Here is a 16,338-nt window from a genome sequence, read left to right as displayed (position 1 = left end):
TTTGATCTATGTATACATTACAGAATGCTTCAATTAAGCTAGTTAACATACCAATCACCTAATCAATTTAATCATTTCTTGGTGGTGAGAATGTTGAAAGTAACTTTTAGCAACTTTGAAATAAGTGTTATTATTAACTGTGGTCACTATATAGTGCAAGAGATCACGAAAACTTAATCTTCCAGTCTGACTGACAATTCGTACCTTTAGAGTGATATTTTCCCTTTCCCATCCCTCCTCTAACCTTCCCCAGACTCTGGTAATCACCTTTCTATAAGGTTTACTTTATTAGATTCCACATACAGGTGAGATCATACAGTATTTGTCTTTCTGTGCATGGCATATTTCCCTTAGAGTAACATTCTCTGGCTCCACCCCTGTTGTTGCAAATGAATTTCCTTTGTTAAGGCTGTATACTATTCCATTGTGTATATGTACCACACTTTCTTTATTCACTAATTCCTTATGGACACTTAGGTTGGTTCCATATCTTGGTATTATGAATAATGGTGAAATTGTACCAGCATTAAAAAGTACAATTTTCTTGATTTTTCCTTATTTGCAAAGATATTTAAGTCAGCAGTAGCATGTGGAAAATAGTAATAAGCTGGGCACAGTGGCTCATGCCTGTAATCTCAGCACTTTGGGAGGCCAAGGGGAACTGATCACCTGAGGTAGGGAGTTCAAGACCAGCCTGACCAACACGGAGAAACCTTGTCTCTACTAAAAATACAAAAAGTAGCTGGGCATGGCACGCCTGTAATCCCAGATACTCGGGAGGCTGAGGTAGGAGAATCCCTTGAACCTGGAGATGGAGGTTGTGGTGTGCTGAGATCATGCCATTGCACTCCAGCCTGGGCAACAATAGAGAAACTCCGTCTCAAAAAAGAAAAAAAAAAAAAAAAAAAAGAAAGAAAGAAAGAAGGAGGGGAGGGAGGGAGGGAAGGAAGGTAGAAGGAAGGAAGGAGGGAAGGAAGAAAGGAAGAAGGAAGGAAGGAAGGAAGGAAGGAAGGAAATGGCTAGTATTAATAGCTAATAATAACAGCTGTTATTTCTCTTTTCCTCTTTCTCCACTGCCTTAGTAAATAAAACCTGCGATCAAACCGTGATACGGAGAAATAAAATTACCAAGAACCTCGCTAAAAAGGAAAACCAGGCTTATTGATCCCAATGTAACTACTGAGGGGTTTAAATAATGTAAACTTCTCTGCAACAAGTTTCGTGCAAACACTCATGCTTGCATCTGGCGTCTCCTCTCCCTGCCCTGCAGAAGCGGCCCAGCCCCCAGAGCTCCTCCACCCCCAGGGCCCTAGGGCAGCGCAGGGTCCTCCCATGGCCCAGGTGCCCCCTGGCCGAGAGCCTGCCCGCGAGCTCGGCGCTGCCAACGGTCTCTGTCCTCAGCTGTGCTGCCTGCGCTCTGGCCGAGCCATGTTCCTTCTCCTTACCCTCCTAACTGAGTTTGGAAGGCTGCAAGCCCACCTAGGTGAGACCATGGGATCCTCCTCTTTCTTCTGTTTTAGAGCTGGGCTGGGCTCTTACCGCGAACAGTTTCCCGTCATTCTGGGAAACTCTCCCGTTCCCTTCTGGGGATCCCATGCTGGTATTTCCGGTGTGTCAGGCACGCCTTCCCACGCCAGGCCAGCGGAACCAAAAACCGTAGCAGAGGAGGTGTTAGCGTCTGCACCCGGGCCCATGATCTCGGTGGCCCACACGCAGAGCATCTTCCGGACCTTCCCACCCGGGGAAGGAGAATGGAGGTAGTGGAGTACTAACTGCCTTCAACAAACTCCTCAGAGTCCTGACGGAAGCAAGTCTGGCAGCAGTTCTAAAAGGGAACCGGACGACCATGTAGAACTGCAATGCCTCGTTTTTTTTTTCTTCTTTTTTTGTGTCCTAGCCATTTTCAATGTGCTATTGAGTATGTAGTGAAATCTATGGACTAGAAAGAGTGTGAGCACATGCAAAAACGTTTACTGAAAATTTTAGATGCCGTCATGCACTCAGGGATAAGAACCCATACTTGGCTAAGATTATGGTTGATGCAAAACAAAGACGAAAAGAAACACATTTTCTTACAGCAGGTTCTGAAGGGATATTTCTGCATGTCACAGTTCCACGCAAGATGATGTCAAATGAGAGTGAAGTTTCAGAGAGTAAGGTAAATGATGAAGAATATTCATTCTATATTTAAAGATTTATGGCAATTTTTATTTACCCTCATTTTAAGTCAGATCATACTAATTTGTATTCACTCCCAAATCATATTTTGCCTGTGCAGTTTTGTCTTCAACCATGTTTCAATTCTCTTGTTCTTTCATTTCTGCTGTTTATTTCCCTGTCTCTTCTCTTTATCTCTTCTTAACATACTACTTGCTCACAATTTCCAAGAAATATTCAGTAAACTGTTAAGAAAAAGAAATCAATATAAAATATGCATGATGATAGTTTAGCCAACAAATTAACACATTTTTTATTGTCCACTAAATGACTTAGAAATAGGTCATAAGAAAAATTTAGACCTGCAAAATATGACCTGCAAGCATCAATCTTAATAGCATGCAACATACAAAGAAATTTAAATTAAAAAAAGAAAAAATAAAAATATCACATTGCTCTATTATGATGAAAAATATTAGAATAAATAAATATTAACTGGAAAAAGAAATAGGAAAATTACCTGCTAGATTAAAAAGTGATTAAATTGAAGGCATTCAGTCTTGTATATTTTCTTGATTAAAATAGCTAAAATTGACATCGTTAAAATGTTTTATTTTACAAACTGGAAGTCACAATATAGGGATTTATATTTCTATGCAGGTGAAATGGGCACAATATATATCAACTCTGAAAATGTTTTCAGGTTGAAGGAGTGACTTTAAAATCATGAGCAAGGGAAAAAATAATCGATTAATTCTGTTTTGGCACACAATATTGCGACCATGGTTATGTTTTACTAGTGAACAATTATAACAAATAAAATACATGTCAAATTGTGTTTGCAAATCACAATAAAATAAATACTTTCCTTAGAGAAGTTGGAAAAGATTTTCATATATAAATCTTATTTAATTATCACATTATCCTTCTGAAGTAGCATATTAGTTACATATATTCTTTTTAAAAGACAGAATTAAAAAATATTAATCGCATAAAATCTGTGTCAGCATGTAGAGTCTTTAATTTATAACTCCAATTCCACCACAGTAAGCTGCTTTCTGTTGAAAAAATAATTTGCATAAGTTATTTTATTTTGGGCACGGTGGCTCATGGCTGTAATACCATCCCAACACTTTGGAATCCCAAGGTAGGAGGATAGCTTGAGCCCAGGAGGTGGAGGCTGGCTTGGGCAAGTTGATGAGACCCCATCTCTACAAAAATAACTGGGTGTGGTGGTGTGTGCCTGTGTCCCAGCTGTTCTAGAGGCTGAGGCAGGAGTATCCCTTGAGCCCGGGTTTTGTAGGCTGCAGTCAGCTGTGATTGTGTTGCTGTACTCCAGCCTGGATGACAGAGTGAGACTTCATCTTTTTTTTTAAAAAAAACTATATATACGTGTGTTTGTGTATGTGTGTGTGTGTGTGTGTGTGTGCTGTTTTTTTTCCTGATTTGCTACTATTGTACACTGTCAATGCATAATCAGTGTAAACTTTAAATTTCTTACTACTTGTCAAGAAGCATATAGCAACTATGCAGGGCTTGATGAAATAGTTTTACTATTAGAGACATGCAGTATTCAGTACTTGTCTCCACTTTTGCTATTATTTATATGGAAATCTTAAAGCTATATTTTATTGTATAGGTATTCTTTTCATGTTTTTAAAACTTTATTGAGTTATAATTAATATAAAAATTGCACATATCTAATATATACATTTTGATGAGTTTGAATATATGCATACACCCATGATATCATTACCATAATCCATGGTAGTAAACATATCCATCACCTCCAAAAATGTCCTTGCATACTTTTGTTTTATATTTGGTACTAAGAATTCTGAACATAAGACTGATCCCCTTAACATATTTTCAAATGCACAATGCTGTATCATTAACTATAGGTACTGTGTTATACCGCATATCTCAATAACTTATTCATCTCTCATTACTGCAACTTTGTATTCATTGAGCAACAATTTCCCATTTCTCTCTTTCCTCAGACCCTTGGCAACCACTATTCTATTCTCTGCTTTTATCATTTTGACTATTTTATTTTATTTATTTGTTTGAGATGGAGTTTTGCTCTGTTGCACAGGCTGGAGTGCAGTGGTGTCATCTGGGCTCGCTGCAACCTCCGCCTCCTGTGCTCAAGTAATTCTTGTGCTTCAGCCTCCTGAGTAGCTGGGATTACAGGTGCATGCCACCACACCTGGCTAATTTTGTATTTTTTTCACTAGAGATGGGGTTTCACCATGTTGGCCAGGCTGGTCTCAAACTCCCGACCTCAAGTGATCTGCCAGCCTTGGCCTTCCAAAGTGCTGGCATTACAGGCATTAGCTGCCATACCCACCTATTTTGACTATTTTAGATTCCTCATATAAGTAAGTGTAATCATATAGAGTTTGTCATTCTGTGACTTTCTTATTTAACATAGCATAATTTCTCATGGGTTTATTCATGTCACAAATAGGATTTCCTTCTTTTAAAAGGTTAAATAGTACTCCAATATGTTTATGTGCCACATCTTCTTTACACATTCATATCATTGAACATTTGGTTGCTTCCAAACCATGAATACTGTGAATAATACTGTAATTAACATGTGGCTGCAGATATATCTTTTTAAAATTTTTTTTTTCTTTTTTTTTAAAAAAAGAAAGAAACAGAATAATAATAATAATAAAAGAATGAAGGAGAGGAAGAAAGAGGAAGAGGAAGAGGGAGAGAGAACGGGGGTGTTGCTTTATTGCCCAGGCTAGAATGCAGTCTAAAAATGGGTATTCCTATAACTGTGCTTAATAACGAAGACACGAAAAAAATGAGGGAAGAAAATAACAAACAAGCAGCCAACCAATATTTCATTTAAACCTGTAAGTAGGTGTGATGTGGTACTGATAAGAGTGTGTATTTTGTGTTTTTAAAGTGGAGAGTTCTATAAATGTTAATTAAGTTTACTTGTTCCAGATCTGAGTTCAAGTCCTGGATGTCATTGTTAATTTTCTGTCTCATTGATATGTCTAATATTGATGTTGAAGTCTTCCACTATTATTTGGAAACTTAATAATAATGTATGTGAGTATAATAATGCCATTTAATGTTAGCTGGCTGTTTGCCCATTTGTTGATGTAAATTCTTCATTATGTTGATACTCTTTACTTTTTGGTATTTTTGGTATTTTTTTAGAAAGGCTGATACTGGTTGTTCCTTTCTATGTGTAGTGGTTCTTTCAGAAGCTCTTGTAAAGCAGGCCTGGTAGTGATGAAATCTCTGAGTGCTTGCTTGTTCATAAAAAATTTTATTTTTCCTTCACTTGTGAAGCTTAGTTTGGCTGGATGTGAAATTCTGGGTTGAAAGTTCTTTTCTTTAAGGATGTTGAATATTGGCCCCCACTCTCTTCTGGCTTGTAGGGTTTCTGCTGAGAGATCTGCTGTGAGTTTGATAGGCTTCCCTTTGTGGGTAACCTGACCTTTCTCTCTGGCTGCCCTTAATATTTTCTCCTTCATTTCAACCCTGGTGAATCTGACAATTGTGTGCCCTGAGGTTGGTCTTCTTGAGGAATATCTTTGTGGTGTTCTCTGTATTACCTTGAGTTGAATATTGTCCTGCCTTGCTAGGTTGGGGAAGTTTTCCTGGATAATATCCTGAAGCGTATTTTCCAGCTTGGATTCATTCTCTTCGTCACATTCAGGTACACCTATCAAATGTAGATTAGGTCTTTTTACATAGTCCCATATTTCTTGGAGACTTTGCTCATTCCTTTTTATCCTTTTTTCTCTGTTCTTGCCTTCTCCTTTTATTTCATTAAGTTGGTCTTCGACCTCTGATATCCTTTCTTCTGCTTGATCAATTCGGCTGTTAAAACTTGTGCATACTTCGCAAAGTTCTCGTGTTGTGTTTTTCAGCTCCATTAATTCACTAATATTCCTCTCTAAATTGTATATTCTTGTTAACATTTTGTCAAACCTTTTTCAAAGTTCTTAGTTTCTTTGCATTGGGTTAGAACAAGTTCTTTTAACTCAACATAAGTTTCTTATTATCCACCTTTTGAAGCCTGCTTCTGATAATGGAACACGTTCGTTCTCCATCAGGCCTTGTTCCATTGCTGATGAGGAACTGTGATCCCCTGTAGAGGGAGAGGCATTCTGATTTTGGGTATTCTCAGCCTTTTTAGGCTGTTTTCTTCCCTTCGTTGTAGATTTATCCATCTGTGGTCTTTATAATTACCGTCTTTACAATTGGGTTTCTGCGTGGACGTCCAACTTGTTGATTCCCAGTGCTGGAATCTGAGCAACCCATTGCGCTGGCTAAAACAGCAGCATTAAGATTGATGGTGCTTTTCTGACTCTGCACCAAGAACTGCCGCACCGAGGCAAAACCGCCTCACTGGCCACAAGAGATGCGCTGGTGACCCGTGGGGCTCCTTGGCTGGGAATCTCCTGGTGTATGAGCAATAAAAATTCATCTGAAAGTGTGGTGTCCTCTCATTCTCTGCACTTTCACTGGGTGCTACAATCCCGAGCTGCTAGTGATCAGCCATCTTGGATCTCTCTCCTGGCTGCAGATATCTCTTCAAGTTCATGGCTTTAATTTTTTTGGATATGTAGCCAGAAGTTGCATTGCTGGATCATATGGTAGTTCTACTTCTAATTTTCTGGAACCTCCACACCCACCATCCTCCATTCCCACCAATGGTGTACAAGGATTCCAACTTCTCCACATCCTTGCCAGTGCTTGTTATCTTCTGCTTTTGTTTGTGGGTGTGGGTGTGTTTTTTAATAAAAGCCATTATAATAGCTGTGAGGTAATATCTCATTGTTGTTTTGATCCTGCGTTTTTTTGATATGATACAGTTTATTTTTCTTTTTTTCTTTTCTCTCTTCTTTCTTTCTTTCTTTCTTTTTTTTTTTTTTTGAGACAGTCTCACTCTTTCACCAAGGGTGGAGTACAGTGGCATGATCTTGGCTCACTGCAACCTCCATCTCCTGGGTTCAAGCAGTTCTTCTGCCTCAGCCTCCCAAGTAGCTGGGACTACAGGCACATGCCAATATGCCTGGCTAATTTTTGTATTTTTAGTAGAGACACAGTGTCACCATATTGTCCAGGCTGGTCTCAAAAACTCCTGACCTTGTGATCCTCTAGCCTCGGCCTCCCAAAGTTCTGGGATTACAGGTGTGAGCCACCACACCTAGCCAATATTGAGTAGTTTCTTATACCTGATAGTCATTTGTATGTCTTCTTTGGATAGAAGTTTAGTCAAGCCCTTTGCCCATTGTTTAATCAGGTTATTTGTTTTGTTTTTGGCAGTTGAGTTGTAGCAGGTCCTTATAACATTTTGGATATTAACTCCTTGTCATATACATCATTTGAAAATATATTCTTCTACTCCATAAAACAATGGCTTAAATTTTAGGACATTACAGGAACTATAAATAAGGCTCCAAATCTTCTGTTTTATCTAAGTATACATTCAGAAGCCATAGTGCCATTATTGGTTTAACACCGGGAAACAACTCTTCAGTTGGGGAAAGCTGACCTCAGTTAGGATGTGTTTATATTCTGCTATCAATGCCTTCTTGCCAAAGACCATTGTGAACACGCCTGCAGTTGAACAAGTGGGAATTATTACGCATTGCAGTAAGGAAGAATGTACTCCTTGGGGAGCCATGGAGCATCTCTTTACGAGGATGCTAAAGCACTTACAAGACTTTGGCTTGTGTTTGGGAATTTGGGGAAAGTTTTAAGAAGTGTGCCTTTGATCTGGCTTAGATATTGTTAGGAAGTAGGCATAATACTATGATTTCCTATGATTTCCCTCTTTTTTAAAGGCTAGATAGTAGTATTCCAATGTGTTTATATGCCACATTTTCTTTATGCGTTCTTTAAGTTAGTTGTCTTATCTAGAGCAAAGAAAGACCAGAACATTTCTAACCTGTCATTATTTAAGAAGCAGCAGCCATTCTTGCTAGCCCAATATGGGCATATTTGATCTTTTTTTTTTTTTTTTGGCTGGGAAGGGTTTACATTTCGTTTGTGTTCACACATGATTATGAAGTAGTCTTGCTTTTGTCTTGATGCATAATTGTCTGACAGTGCTCCCATGTCATGTTGATGTCCTTTTAAAGTGCTTATTTTCAACAGCAGAATTCCAAGCCAACTCTTAAATGTTACTGGCGGCTTTCCCATTTCTTATTCTTTATTTGATGAATTTATGTTAGGCACAGAAGCAAGCATTGGAATCATAAATGTCTGCACAAAACAAATACAAAACAAATTGTCATGGTAAGATTGAGAAGAATCATCCAGTAGAAGGCTGTTTCATCTACACTGAAAATTTGTTGTTTATTAGAGCAATCTTCATCAATTATCTTAGCTAAATCTTACACATCAGCTTCTACATCAGGACTTGCTGCATCAACTTGCGTTTTTGTTATGGAGATATCTTCTTTTCTTAAACCTCATGAACCAACCTCTGTTAGCTTCACACTTTTCTTCTTTAACATTCTTACCATTCTCAGTCTTCATAAAATTGAAGGAAGTTAGGGCCTTTCTGCAGATTAAACTTTGGCCTAAGGGAATGTTATGGCTGGTTTGATTGTCTATCCAGACTGATGAAACTTTCTCCATATTGTTTGTTTTTGTTATGGGGTCCATTGATTTTTATTCTTGAGTAGTGTTTTTAAAATACTCATACTACCCAAAGCAATAGGCAGATTCAGTGCAATCCTGATCCAAATTCCAATGGCATTCTTCACAGAAATAGAAAATACAATGCTAAATTTTGTATGGAACCACAAAATAACCTTGAGTAGCCAAATAACTACTGAGGAAAAAACTTAGAGGCATCATACTTCCTGATTTAAAATTGTATTTAAAAAACATAAAATTCAAAACAGTATGTTACTGTCATTAAAAAAAAAAATAACAACAACAACAACAAAACAGACATGTAGACTAATAGAACAGAACAGAGAGCCCAGAAATGAATCCAAACATATACGGTCAACAAATTTTCAACAAGTTCACCAAAAGAACACAATGGGGAGGAGAGTCTTTCATTTCTGTCAGCTTTTGCATCTTATATTTTACAGCTCTGTCATTTGGGGCATACCCACTTAGGATTGTTACGTTTTGCTAGATTGATACCCTTTATCATTATATAATGAACTTCTCATTCTCTGATACTAATACAACAACTTCTGCTTTCCTTTGATTTATGCTTGCATGATATGCATTTTGCAAATGCCATTAATTCCTTTCATTTTATGGCTGAGTAGTATTCCATCATGTATGTATACCACAGTTTCCTTTCATTTTTCTTTTCTTTTCTTTTCTTTTTTTTTTTTATTGCATTTTAGGTTTTGGGGTACATGTGAAGAACATGCAAGATTGTTGCATAGGTACACACATGGCAGTGTGGTTTGCTGCCTTCCTTCCTCTCACCTATATCTGTCATTTCTCCCCATGCTATCTCTTCCCACCTCCCCACCCTCCTGTCCCTCCCCCATTTCCCCCCAACGGACCCCAATGTGTAGTGCTCCCCTCGCCGTGTCCATGTGTTCTCATTGTTCAACACCCGCCTATGAGTGAGAACATGCGGTGTTTGATTTTCTGCTCTCGTGTCAGTTTGCTGAGAATGATGGTTTTCAGGTTCATCCATGCCCCTACAAAGGACACGAACTCATTGTTTTTGATGGCTACGTAATGTTCCATGGTGTATATGTACCACATTTTCCCTGTCCAGTGTATCATCGATGGGCATTTGGGTTGGTTCCAGGTCTTTGCTATTGTAAACAGTGCTGCAATGAACATTCGTGTGCATGTGTCCTTATAGTAGAATGATTTATAATCCTTTGGATATATACCCAGTAATGGGATTGCTGGGTCAAATGGGTTCTATTTTTAGGTCATTGAGGAATCGCCACACTGTCTTCCACAATGGTTGAACTAATTTACACTCCCACCAACAGTGTAAAAGTGTTCCTATTTCTCCACACCCTCTCCAGCATCTGTTGTCTCCTGATTTTTTAATGATCGCCATTCTAACTGGTGTGAGATGTTATCTCAATGTGGTTTTGATTTGCATTTCTCTAATGATCAGTGATGATGAGCATTTTTTCATATGTTTGTTGTCCTCCTGTATGTCCTCTTTTGTAAAGTGTCTGTTCATATCCTTTACCCACTTTTGAATGGGCTTGTTTTTTTCTTGTAGATCTGTTTTAGTTCTTTGTAAATTCTGGATATCAGCCCTTTGTCAGATGGGTAGACTGCAAAAATTTTTTCCCATTCTATTGGTTGCCGATTCACTCTACTGACTGTTTCTTTTGCCGTGCAGAAGCTGTAGAGTTTGATTAGGTCCCATTTGTCTATTTTGGCTTTTGTTGCCAATGCTTTTGGCATTTTGGTCATGAAGTCCTTGCCTACGCCTATGTCCTGAATGATTTTGCCTAGATTTTCTTCTAGGGTTTTTATGGTGTTAGGTCTGATGTTTAAGTCTTTAATCCATCTGGAGTTAATTTTGGTGTAAGGTGTCAGGAAGGGGCCCAGTTTCTGCTTTCTGCACATGGCTAGCCAGTTTTCCCAACACCGTTTATTAAACAGGGAATCCTTTCCCCATTGCTTGTTTTTGTCAGGTTTGTCAAAGATCGGATGGTTGTAGACATGTTGTGTTTCCTCTGAGGCCTCTGTTCTGTTCCATTGGTCTATATCTCTGTTGTGGTACTGGTACCTTGCTGTTTTGATTACTGTAGCCTTGTAGTATAGTTTGAATTCCGGTAGTGTGATGCCTCCAGCTTTGTTATTTCTGCTTAGAATTGACTTGGCTATGCGGGCTCTCTTTTGGTTCCATATGAAGTTTAAGGTGTTTTTTTCCAGTTCTGTGAAGAAGGTCATTGGTAGCTTGATGGGTATAGTGTTGAATCTGTAAATTACTTTGGGCAGTATGGCCATTTTCACGATGTTGATTCTTTCTAACCATGAACATGGAATGTTTCTCCATCTGTTTGTGTCCTCTATTATTTCGTTGAGCAGTGGCTTGTGGTTCTCCTTGAAGAGGTCCTTTACGTTCCTTGTTAGTTGTATTCCTAGGTATTTTATTCTCTTTGTAGCAATTGTGAATGGCAGTTCGTTCTTGATTTGGCTCTCTTTAAGTCTGTTACTGGTGTATAGGAATGCTTGTAATTTTTGCACGTTGATTTTGTATGCTGAGACTTTGCTGAAGTTGTTTATCAGTTTCAGGAGATTTTGGGATGAGACGATGGGGTCTTCTAGTTATACAATCATGTCATCTGCAAATAGAGACAATTTGATTTCCTCCTTTCCTATTTAAATACCCTTTATTTCTTTTTCTTGCCTGATTGCTCTGGCTAGAACTTCCAGTACTATATTGAATAGGAGTGGTGAGAGAGGGCATCCTTGTCTAGTGCCAGATTTCAAAGGGAATGCTTCCAGTTTTTGCCCATTCAGTATGATATTGGCTGTTGATTTGTTGTAAATAGCTTTTATTATTCTGAGATACATTCCATCAATACCTAGTTTATTGAGGGTTTTTAGCATAAAGGATGTTGAATTTTGTCAAAGGCCTTCTCTGCATCTTCTGAGATAATCATGTGGTTTTTGTCTTTGGTTCTGTTTATGTGGTGAATTACGTTTATGGACTTGCGTATGTTGAACCAGCCTTGCATCCCTGGGATGAATCCTACTTGATCATGGTGGATAAGCTTTTTGATGTGCTGTTGCAGTCGGCTTGCCAGTATTTTACTGAAGATTTTTGCATCTGTGTTCATCATGGATATTGGCCTTAAGTTTTCTTTTCTTGTTGAGTCTCTGCTGGGTTTTGGTATCAGGTTGATGTTTGTCTCATAAAATGATTTGGGAAGGATTCCCTCTTTTTGGATTATCTGGAATAGTTTCAGAAGGAATGGTACCAGCTACTCTTTGTATGTCTGGTAGAATTTGGCTGTGAACCCATCTGGACCTGGGCTTTCTTTGGGTAGTAGGCTCTTAATTGCTGCCTCAACTTCAGACCTTGTTATTGGTCTATTCAGGGTTTCGACTTCTTCCTGGTTTAGGCTTGGGAGGATGCAGGTGTCCAGGAATTTATCCATTTCTTCCAGGTTTACTAGTTTATGTGCATAGAGTTGTTTGTAATAATCTCTGATGATGGTTTGGATTTCTGTGAAATCTGTGGTGATAATCCCTTTATCATTTTTTATTGCATCAATTTGGTTATTCTCTCTTTTCTTTTTTATTAATTTGGCTAGTGGTCTGTCTGTTTTGTTGATCTTTTAGAAAAACCAGCTCCTGGATTTATTGATTTTTTTGAATAGTTTTTTGTGTGTCTTTTTCCTTCAGTTCTGCTCTGATCTTAGTTATTTCTTGTCTTCTGCTAGGTTTTGAGTTTTTTTGATCTTGTTCCTCTAGCTCTTTCAATTTTGATGCTAGGGTTTCAATTTTACATCTCTCCTTTCTTCTCATGTGGGCACCCATTGCTATATATTTTCCTCTAGAGACTGCTTTAAATGTGTCCCAGATATTCTGGTATGTTGTGTCTCTGTTCTTGTTGGTTTTGAAGAACATTTTTTTTCCTGCCTTCATTTTATTGTTTATCCAGTCAACATTCAAGAGCAAGTTGTTCACTTTCTGTGAAGCTGTGCGGTTATGAGTTAGTTTCTGCATTCTTAGTTCTAATTCAATTGCACTGTGGTCTGAGAGACTGTTTGTTATGATTTCTGTTCTTTTGCATTTGTTGAGGAGTGATTTATTGCCAATTATGTGGTCAATTTTAGAGTAGGTGTGATGTGGTGCTGAGAAGAATGTATATTCTGTGGATTTGGGGTGGAGAGTTTTGTAACTGTCTATTAGGTTTGCTTGTTCCAGGTCTGAGTTCAGGTCCTGGATATCCTTGTTAATTTTCTGTCTGGTTGATCTGTCTAATATTGACAATGGGGTGTTAAAGTCTCCCACTATTATTGTGTGGGAGTCTAAGTTTCTTTGTAAGTCCTTAAGAACTTGCCTTATGTATCTGGGTGCTCCTGTATTGGGTGTATATATATTTAGGATCGTTAGCTTTTCTTGTTGCAGTGATCCTTTTACCATTATGTAATGTCTTTCTTTGTCTCTTTTGATCTTTGTTGCTTTAAAGTCTATTTTATCAGAGATGAGAACTGCAACTCCTGATTTTTTTTGCTTTCCATTTGCTTGATAGATCTTCCTCCATTCCTTTATTTTGAGCCTTTGTGTATCCTTGCATCTAAGATGGGTTTCCTGGATACAGCACACTGATGGGTTTTGGCTTTTTATCCAATTTGCCAGTCTGTGTCTTTTGATTGGGGCATTTAGTCCATTGACATTTAGGGATAGTATTGTTATGTGTGAATTTGATACTGTCATTTTGATGCTAGCTTTCTGTTTTGTTGGTTAGTTGATGCAGATTCTTGATTGTGTTGATGCTCTTTTACCATTTGGTGTGTTTTTGGAGTGGCTGGTACTGGTTGTTCCTTTATATATGTAGAGCCTCTTTCAGGAGTTCTTGTAGAGCAGGTTTGGTGGTGATGAAATCTCCGAGTACTTGCTTGTTCGCGAAGGATTTTATTTTTCTTTCACTTATGAAGCTTAGTTTGGTTGGATAGGAGATTCTGGGTTGAAAGTTCTTTTCTTTAAGGATGTTGAATATTGGCCCTGAATCTCTTCTGGCTTGTAGGGTTTCTGCTGAGAGATCTGCTGTGAGTCTAATGGGCTTCCCTTTGTGGGTAATCCGACCTTTCTCTCTGGCTGCTTTTAGCATTTTCTCTTTCATTTCAACCCTGGTGAATCTGACGATTATGTACCTTGGGGTTGCTCTTCTTGAGGAATATCTTTGTGGTGTTCTCTGTATTTCCTGGACTTGAATATTGGCCTGCCTTGCTAGGTTGGGGAAGTTTCCCTGGATAATATCCTGAAGAGTATTTTCCAGCTTGGATTCATTCTCGTGACATTTCAGGTACACGTATCAAATGTAGATTAGGTCTTTTCACATAGTCCCACATTTCTTGAAGATTTTGTTCATTCCTTTTTGCGCTTTTTTCTCTGTTCTTGCCTTCTCCTTTTATTTCATTGAGTTTATCTTCGACCTGTGATATCCTTTCTTCTGCTTGATCAATTTGGCTGTTGAAACTTGTGCATGCTTCGTGAAGTTCTCATGTCGTGTTTTTCAGCTCCATCAATTCACTTATATTCCTCTCTATGTTGTCCATTCTCATTAGCATTTCATCCAATCTTTTTTCAAGGTTCTTAGTTTCTTTGCATTGGGTTAGAACATGTTCTTTTAGCTCACTGTAGTTTCTGACTACCCATCTTCTGAAGTCTGAATCTGTCATTTCATCACAATCCTTCTCCATCCGGTCTTGTTCCCTTGCTGGTGAGGAGTTGTGATCACTTTTAGGAGGAGAGGTGTTCTGGTTTCGGGAGTTTTCATCCTTTTTGCACTGGTTTCTTCCCATCTTTGTGGGTTTGTCCGTTTGTTGTCTTTGTAGTTACTGTCTTTCAGGTTGGGTCTCTGAGTGAGCTTCCAGTTTGTGAATGCTGAAGTTACTTTTTTTTTTTTTTTTTTAAGCTTTCCTTCGAACAGTCTGGCCCTTCTGCTGTAGGATTGCTGAGGTCCACTCCAGGCCCTGCTTGCCTGGGGATCACCTGCAGCAGCTGCAGAACAGTAAGGGTTGCTACCCGTTTCCTCTTCTGCTATCTTTGTCGCAGAAGGATGCTCGCTAAATGTCAGTCCATTCTCTCCTTTATGAGGTGACTCTTTGGATCTATGGGGGTCAGAGAGCTGCTTGAGGAGACAGTCTGTCTTTTACTGGGGCTCAGGTCCTGAGCTATGAGCTCTGTTGTTCATTCAGAGCTGCTAGGCAGGTACGTTTAGGTCTGCTGCAGCTGAACTCATAAACCACTTTTTGTTCTCAGGTGCTCTGTCCCGAGGAGTTAGGGCTTTATGAGTTTCCATTGTGTTGCTGCCCTTTTTTGTTTTTTCTTTCAGGGCTGCTCTGCCCAGCTAACAGCCCACCTAGTCACTGTCTGCCTGCAGAGGCTTTGCTGAGCTGCTGTGGGCCCCACCCAGCTGCCCTGTGCTCTTCCCTGCAGTCCTGTTTATATGGGCATAGTTAGAACTGCCTTGGCAATGGTGGCGCCGCCTCCATTATGGCGGACTCTCTCTGTTGTGGCAGGTTGCCTCAGCAATGGCAGCCTGCCTCCGTAGTGGTGGAGAGTCTCAGTAATGGCGGACGCCCCTCCCCCACAGAATCGGACTGCCCTGGGTTCAGCTGTGCTTGCTGTGAAATGCTCAACCCAGAGCGTTTTCAATTACTGTTTTTGTTGTCGTTGTTGTTGTTGTTGTTGGAGGGGGTGGTGGGACAAACCAAGCCTGATCACCTGGCTCCCTGACTCAGAGTCTTTTTTTTATTTTTTAAGTTGAACGACCCAGAGTTCCAGTAACCTGTTGAAAAGGCACCGGGATCTCCCGTGCTGCGACTCACTGAGTCAGCTCAAACAGCGGCGCTGAGGTTCCTGGCATTTTTTTTTGCCTAGGAATCTCCTGGCTTGGCTCGCTATTTCAGATGAATGGGCAACTCTGCCGTCTCAGGGCTCCAATCACCAGCTAAGATGGCTCCCAGACCAGTGGCTTTCGTAGGGAGAACTGCCACAACAGGGCGTGGTCAAAGCAGCCATGCGGGCCAAATCAGCCCCACGGGGGCCAAAACAGCCGCACCAGCCAAATTGGTGGCGCTAGCGACCCCTCTGCCTGGGAATCTCCTGGTCTGTGGGCAATAAAAATTCGTCTGGAAATGTGGTGTCCACTCACCCTCTGCACTTTCACTGGGAGCTGAAGTCCTGAGCTATTCTTAGTCGGCCATCTTCCCAGCAGTCCCTCATTTTTATTTTAAAAAGTCACCCCACACATTAAATTGGTCACACTGTTCCTGAATTTATTAAGGTACTAAATTCTTACTATTCAGAATAGTAAATTCTAAAGATTATGTTCATTTTTAACAGAGTGACTAATTTTTATTAACTTGGATGAATATTGTTTTATTTTCTACATTTCTGATTTTCTTAATAATCTTTACTGATTTGTTTTATTTTAGATTATTTACATCATTACAATTGATGGACAACCGTACACTCTACATCTCAGAAAGAAGTAAGAGATGA

The 16,338-nt window shown here is 39.4% G+C and overlaps 1 protein-coding gene across 14 annotated transcripts in view; it reads left to right on the top strand.

Annotated features, from left to right (window-relative positions):
- Positions 1-1,413: 1,413 nt before the first annotated feature.
- The window catches only part of LOC101028044 (disintegrin and metalloproteinase domain-containing protein 18), a 108,060-nt gene continuing 93,135 nt past the window's right edge, over positions 1,414-16,338 (top strand). For 10 of the 14 annotated variants that reach the window (XR_012513197.1, XR_012513195.1, XR_012513196.1 and 7 more), the window contains exons 1-2: positions 1,729-2,158; positions 16,272-16,327. Coding sequence is in view for 10 of the 14 variants with exons in the window: in XM_074383844.1 (XP_074239945.1) it covers positions 2,033-2,158; positions 16,272-16,327 (182 nt within the window). In the remaining 4 variants the exon portion in view is untranslated. Of the gene's footprint in view, positions 1,484-1,728; positions 2,159-16,271; positions 16,328-16,338 lie in introns of those variants that run through there. The other 4 variants (XM_074383852.1, XM_074383850.1, XM_074383849.1 and 1 more) reach the window with 4 other exon arrangements.

Source organism: Saimiri boliviensis, chromosome 13 (assembly GCF_048565385.1).
Source record: "Saimiri boliviensis isolate mSaiBol1 chromosome 13, mSaiBol1.pri, whole genome shotgun sequence".
NCBI classification, from domain to species: domain Eukaryota; kingdom Metazoa; phylum Chordata; class Mammalia; order Primates; family Cebidae; genus Saimiri; species Saimiri boliviensis.
This window is presented reverse-complemented; position numbering and strand designations above follow the sequence as displayed.